Here is a 7,529-nt window from a genome sequence, read left to right on the forward strand (position 1 = left end):
TTATTAATTATAATATAATTATATATATATATATATATATATATATATATATATATATATAACTGCCAATTATAAATACATTTTAATAAAGAATACTTACTTTACAGTAAGCGGTTCAATTTATAATAGCCGTGAGCGATTTTAATCTCGAGTAAAATGATCTAATAAATATTCGCGTCAACTGGACGCAATTTCATTTACGTTATTTATCACTTTCCGGTAAACTCGTCTGTTAATGAGCGATTTTGATTAATATTAACGTTCGTTAGAAATATGGCACGAAAAATTGCAAGACTACTTTAAAGCATCGTCGGTGTGTTGAGTCGCACGTTATCGGGTTACACCAAAGTGTAACGTTAAATCAATTTCTGCGGCTTCTTTGAGCTCAAGCGGATAGATTGATTTACAACACACCTCCACGGAACATAATTCTCAAAACTATCGTGCGCAATTGTAAGCAGTTGTGTACCAACAAATTTCGATTTATATTCTACATATCGTTTTCTACAATCGGATTAACTTTTAACGTGCATACGATCGTAAAAAAGAAAAAAAGAAAAAATGATAACAATGAAAATGTTTTAAATATCGTCATATCATTTTTACCAACAAATTTGTTAGATGCGAATAAATTATAACAATACCGGATACGTCAATACTAATATTTCTAAGATTCGGAGTAAAACGTACGCGCATTTCGAGAATAAATTTGATTTGTCACTTTCTCGATATGTAACACTTTTTTATTGCAAATATTTTCTTCTTGGTTACAAATAGCAAAATTTACCCGACCACTTTCCTCCATTCACTACAACCGATTCTGCGCTACGGTGTTATTACTGTGCAACACATAAATTATAACTAATTATAAATTATAATTATAATTATAATTGAATTTTGTTTTTGTTAATGAACAAACCAACGTATTTTAGTTGAAAACAAACTTCTGCTTGGTCCTTACGAACTAAATTTTGTTTTAAGAACAAAAATTCTGTTTCTTTCAACCAAAATATGTTGATTTGTTTGTTACAACTATACACATACGTACACACGCACACGGGCGCGCACACACCACACACACACACAGACACACACACACACACACACACACACATATATATATATATATATATATATATATATATATATATATAACTATACACATAAACTTCATGTTATTATGACAAAACTTTTTCTCCATATAGATGTTTACAGCAAAAGAGTTGCGTAGCATTATACGCATCCGCAGAAAGAATATTTTACTAAGAATATTTACTAAGAATATTTTACTAAGAAAAACAATTATCTAGTTTCCTTCCTTTCTTTTAAGCAAGGTTAATTGGCCCTTTAAATTATTTTCGGTAAAAAATACTTTATAGTCTTATTATTAATAGAATAACATCATATGAATCTTAGAGAAACTCATTTTTTATCATATACTTAAAAGAAGAATTTATTCTGTATATAAGAATATTATAAAACTTTATTAAAGAATGTTAGCTTTGTGTGTATGACTTTACATAGTAATCAAACCTAATTTTTGTTTAATTTAATATTTTTAATTGGAGTGTGAAACTTACTAGAAGATTTAGAACATATTTTAAATAAATTTCATGTTTATGATGAACTTATAATAGATTTACAGATACACAGAATATCTCACATTGAAAAATCACTAAATATTAAAATAGCAAATAGTAGAAATCAAATCGAGACAAAAAGCTTTCTGTCATCTTTTCAATTCAATTAATAATAGATAACGAATTATTAAATAAATTTGATGCTTAGCGTGTTCTAATTGGCGGATTATAAATAGTGCTGCGCATCGAAAAAAATGTGAATTCTCGTCTGTTGGACTAGCTTCTATATTTTGATACAAAAAGACGCGCTAAATATCAAAGTTAATTAATCAATAATCCATTAACAATTGCTCATATTAAAAAAAATAACAAAAGACTTTTCGTCTCGGTTTGACTTTTATTATCTGCCATTTTAATATTTAGAAGTTAATATGGGAAACCCTTCATAAACTTATAAAATATTTGAGACAAATAATTGTAATGTCCGGCATTTACTTGAAAGTAGTATATATTTTTGTGTATGCATGCAATTATATTATAACCATAGTTATTCCCTTGCATTACGCTTGAAATATTTAGAAGTCCTGGAGCTTAGAATGAGAAAGACAGCGAAATGTATTAATGGATATAGTAAGTTTAACGATGCATAGTCATCTTATCACATTGCAGAGAGCCGCGCTGGTCCTTCGTACATCGGCAACGTGGTCTCGCAGATCCTCTTGTGCAAACAGATCAGACCGGATTTCAACGAGGAGGAACTCTGTAGCATTCGAAAGGACTCAGAAGAGATCGGCCAACTGATAGCGGAGTTGCAAGAATTCATGCCCCAATCCGAGGCTGACACGGGTACAATTCCGCCGGTACCTTCGTTCATATTACGTCCGAAACTTTTTCCCATACAGTGAAAATTTTATGTGATTATGCGTATATGATTTTTTTTCACAAATATATTAATCTTGATTTTTAGAAGAGACTCGTTAATGTAGCAAAAATAATTTATAATAATCATGATTACAAATTTTTTTCTTTTTCTCCTTATAACCTTATTATCCTTATTATATATTTTCCTTATTATTTTTCTCCTTATTTTAACACTTACTCTAGAATTGCTACTTCAATGGAAGCCAAAAATTTTCTTTCTTTGCCGGACTGAGAGAAGGGGGTAATATATCACCAATTAACAGTAACATTACATTAATATCATAATTTCCCACTTAATATATAATTGTTACATATAATGCATATTATATAGCACGTATTTTGTTGAATAGGAAATTATAACATTAATATGTTACATTAATAGTGATATTATTAGTTGATTTTTATTAAGAATAGAATAAATAGGACAGAAAGTCTAAAGCATCGAGACAAGGTAGACAATAGTAAATTAAACTTGATCGATATAATATATAGCAATATATATAGCAATATATATAGCAATATATAGCAATATATAGCATGAAAAAATACATTGTAGACTTTTTCGTTTGTGAGCATATTATTAATGTAGTATTATAAACAACACCATGATCGTGGTGGTTAGTAGGTAGCAGTCGCGCGAAATACTGGCCGACCTTAAACCCTAGGTCAAGGACAATTTAGTCTGCCAAATCCGTTTGTCTGACCTGCATTTCTACGAGTCCGTGAAGAAAGTGTGACGAACCAAAGTAGCAAATGCCAGAGGGCGAAAAGTGAGAGAAACAGAGAGAGAGAAAGAGAGAGAGAAAGAGAGAGAGAGAGAGAAAGAGAGAGAGAGAAAGAGGGAGAGAGAAAGAGAGGAAAAGAAGGAAGAATCGTAGGAGAGAAAACCTAAAAATATATTTGTCGGCCAACAAATTCAGGTTACCGTTCGTAAAATAATCTTACCCGTTTTTTCGATAAATATTGCCTTCTGTTGGGTTGGCATAAGTTAATTTAGATATAAATAGAGAGAGAGAGAAAGAGTGTGTGTGTGTGTGTGTGTGTGTGTGTGTGTGTGTGTGTGTGTATGGCAAGCGCATGAATTTAAGAACAAATTAAACTATATTTTTCGTAAAATTAATACGCAATGAAATGGTGATAATAGGAAAGTTACATTTTTGAGACACATGTGAAAATATTCGAAATGTGTCATGCAAGTCTAAATGATAATAATGACAAATAAACGTCATTTATTGAAATGTAGGAAAATACTAACGTCGAAAATATCCAAGACAGAACAAAAAATCGAACGATAATATTAAAATAATGAGAAATTGACTAAAAACTCACTTTTCAATGACAATTTAATAATTTTTTTATTATGTTGACGTCAAAATTTTCTGTTCTATTTGAATATTTTTTCGGCATCGATATGGTATTCAACATAATACAAACATGAAAATTTAGGACAATTAAAAAAGAAAACGAAAAAAACAGAATGACGAACAAGATATTAACAAATAACGAAAAAGGATTGAGCGAGTGGAGAGAGGAATAGGTAGAGGGAGAGAAAAAAATAGGGAGGGAGAGGAGGAGAGAGAAAGAGAGATATGTACACGATGCAATCCAGAATTTACGAAGCAAACATCAATGATTATTTTCATATTTCGGTATATTCGGTATATTCGGTATTTCGGTTGAAAACTTAACTGTAATCGAAAATAAATAGATCACATATCCTGTATCGCAAAAAGAATATCATTTCATATGATAAGAGAAATTTCACTTTGCCAAGTATCATAAACGTATATAAACGAAGTCATTTCTCTTAATTTCAGTCGCGAGCAATGCTTTCCATTTGACACTAAATTTGAATCGATATTAATGCGCGCACGACGGTGGCCCATTTTCAAACGTATTAGCAGTTAAATTAGTAATTAACAGTTGGTGGGGTTCGGGAACAAGGTCGGAGCAGTAATCCAGCTTTCGACGCATGACGCACGGCGCAAGGCGACGTCAAATGGCGCAACGAGCCCGTGCGGACATAGCTTGATTATCGAGAGGAAAAGCGATGTATTTGACACGAAACGTGATACGGGTCAAGGCCGAGTCGTAAAAATCATTTTATTCGCTGCTTGCGAGGAAACGAAAGAGAAATAAGCGTGATAAAGAGGAATTGCGCGCACCAACTTGACATGAGCGGAGCCGTTCGACGCGGTAGCCGTACTCAGATTTGCAAATCTCGTACATTTGCAAAACAATCCTGCCGTTTAGGAAGCCAGTAGAGAGTTCGGCGAATACTTCCGTTGGAACGAAAACGTGATGTCGAAACGAGATTGCCATCGTTTCTACATACCTCGCTCAACACCTCGCTTCCCATCCTTCGATCGTTCCGCAATACTGCTACGTCGTATTAATGCAGTACCTGCTAACATGATATTCTTTGTTAAGGCACCCGATTAATCTAATTTTGTTGCAACGTGAAACTGAACAGGATTGTTGCTCGTTCGAGGTCGTCAGTGTTCTGGAACTTTGTTCGAGTTTCTCTCCCACATGGACGTTTCGGTACTTCGCGCGAATTTTGCCGATAATAATTCGCGATTTATTAAATTTCATCGTAAAATGGAATTACTCAAGATAATCGTGATTAATTTCACTGGTTTTACTGATGGTTAAATACAGTACAATAACACATAATTCTACTTGTCTACCCGCGAATATATTTTATATTTGCTGTTTACCAATTTAATGCATATTGACATTTTTTTTGAGCTACGTCAAATCTCGCGAGATTATCATTTTAATCTTTCACAGAATTTCATATTTCTGACGCAACTCACATTATCCAAGAAAGTCTCGATGGTATTGCAATTTCCAGTAATCGTTACGTTGAAAAAATTAAGTCCTCCTTTCAACGAGATCTGATAAAAAGGAGGGCTGATTTTTTTTTATTTAATTCCTCGTATTTCTTTATAAGACTTGAAATATATTACCTTCTTATTTTTCAATATACGAGTGAAAACGGAAAAGAAAAGAGAAAAAGGGCAGAACTTAACACGCGCATTTTTTCATGTTATTCATCAATTTTCGTTATGATTTTTGTATTGCAGTTTTTATTAGAACTGCATAATATTGTGCCTTATACTGCTAATTCTAGACAAAATCGTAAAGCTCGTAACTTATTCTCGTAAGATTCGTAAGAACTTATGAGTAGACGATTGATACGTAAGCTATTGCTTTACGATTTTACGATTTACTCGTATATTTGCTTAGAATTGCAGCATTAGTAGTAAAAGATAATTTTGACTACTTTACCGTTTTTATTTTGACATATTCACAGACAGAGTAATAAACAGTAAAATAATGATTGAAATCGTATAAAATTGTCTCTGGTTTTTTTAGAGAAACCCGTGGCCCTTCACAATCCAGGGAACAAAATCAATCGGAATAATGGGACACGAAGAATGCACCGATGGAGTAGCAACAGAGAACGACAATCATCCTATTTCCGCAATGGTTTCAGATTTCTATGCTGTGCCGCGAGCACGAATTACGTTTAACGTATAATTCGTTTTTAAAGGTAATATTTTCATTTATATGCAAATATCGATAACGCAATGATTCTGATACGAGAATTTTTTCTAAATGAAAATAGGAATTAACGGTATTTCGATGCGTACGGACAGGACAATTGTCAGGAACAAATTCGTTCGATTTACGAAGTACACCAAAAAAGCATATATTAGCTGCGAAAATATAGTGCCATCGAAGAAAATCCAAGATATTTCTTTTTTGAAAGTACTTTAATAATGCGTATAATGCATTAATAATAAATAAATAAAGTCCTGAGTACAAAATTATTTGCTAGTAGGGATCTACAATATTGAAAGTGTAACCTCTCTACACTATAAAGATAAAGAAACATCATATGAACATGGATACGGAACTTTCTTTGAAAACTTTTGTTTACAACAAGAATTTTTAAGACTTTATAAGGTTACAGATTTGATTGAAGAAACTAAAAATAATGTTTTCCTATACATATGTTTTACGTCGAAGTCTCATTTGAAAAATGTAGAAAAGTATTTCGGATATTAAGAATTTTTCATATAAAACAATAATATGATTTCGGAGAATTTTTGGAGAACCTTACCTTATAACCTTATTCGATTATAACTTAGTACTGCTATTATTTATTTCTAACAGAAAGTAAATAATTACGATATTTGTAATTCGAAACTTATCAGATATTTCTATTATATTTCTATCGTACTATCATATTTGTTGTTAATAAAAAAGTGATTTTATTTAAAAAAGTGATTTTTAAAGTGAAATATTTTTGTATTTACGTCCATATGATTTTTTCATTCTCTCACGATGAATAAACTGCATTCTTAAAATTTGCTCACTTATTTTAGAATTATTTTATACACGTTGTAAAAGTATGGACTAATGAATGATCATACAATAAACATTGAGTAACATTACATTAATGTTATAATTTCCCTCAACAACTCAACAATGCAATTATTACGTACAGTACGTGTTACATTGCACTTATCTATTATTGAAATAATAAATTATAACATTAATGTAATGTTATAATTTGATGTTTTTACTCGATATTTTTTAAATTCTTTTAAGTGAAAAGTGGTAATATTTTCACTCGAGACGATAATGAAAATATTGTCACTCGAAATAAAAAAAATGAATTTTTACTTAAAATTTCTGATTCCATATGAATGGATATTTTAATCAATTAGAGCGAATGTTTTACTGATTCAGAATGCATCAGATTTATTCTTTAATATCAGGTGAAAGTATTTATTTCATGATTCAGAATGGAGATTCACTTTATAGGAGTAAAAATTAACTTCAATTTGAGTACTTCAACTGTAACTCTATATATTTTTTCTATATATTTTTCAAATGAAATTTTACTTCAAGAGAATTAGAAAAGATAAATATGTTTATAGGGGACCCACCCCTCCCCCCTCTCTCTCTCTCTCTCTCTCTCTCTCTCTCTCTCTCTCTCTCTCTCTCTCTCTC

At 31.4% G+C, this 7,529-nt stretch overlaps 1 protein-coding gene across 8 annotated transcripts in view; it reads left to right on the forward strand.

Moving 5' to 3' along the window:
* Nucleotides 1-7,529, forward strand: part of LOC116850603 — a 114,988-nt gene that overhangs the window by 33,818 nt on the left and 73,641 nt on the right. For 4 of the 8 annotated variants that reach the window (XM_032829095.1, XM_032829092.1, XM_032829089.1 and 1 more), the window contains 3 exons: nucleotides 2,250-2,440; nucleotides 5,883-6,060; nucleotides 6,136-7,465. In XM_032829095.1, coding sequence (XP_032684986.1) covers nucleotides 2,250-2,440; nucleotides 5,883-6,047 — 356 coding nt within the window. In that variant the 3' untranslated portion in view covers nucleotides 6,048-6,060; nucleotides 6,136-7,465. Of the gene's footprint in view, nucleotides 1-2,249; nucleotides 2,441-5,882; nucleotides 6,061-6,135; nucleotides 7,466-7,529 lie in introns of those variants that run through there. The other 4 variants (XM_032829091.1, XM_032829090.1, XM_032829096.1 and 1 more) reach the window with 3 other exon arrangements.

This window comes from Odontomachus brunneus, unplaced genomic scaffold (assembly GCF_010583005.1).
Source record: "Odontomachus brunneus isolate Ranch 3 - 2012 unplaced genomic scaffold, Obru_v1 Obru_scaffold_150, whole genome shotgun sequence".
NCBI classification, from domain to species: domain Eukaryota; kingdom Metazoa; phylum Arthropoda; class Insecta; order Hymenoptera; family Formicidae; genus Odontomachus; species Odontomachus brunneus.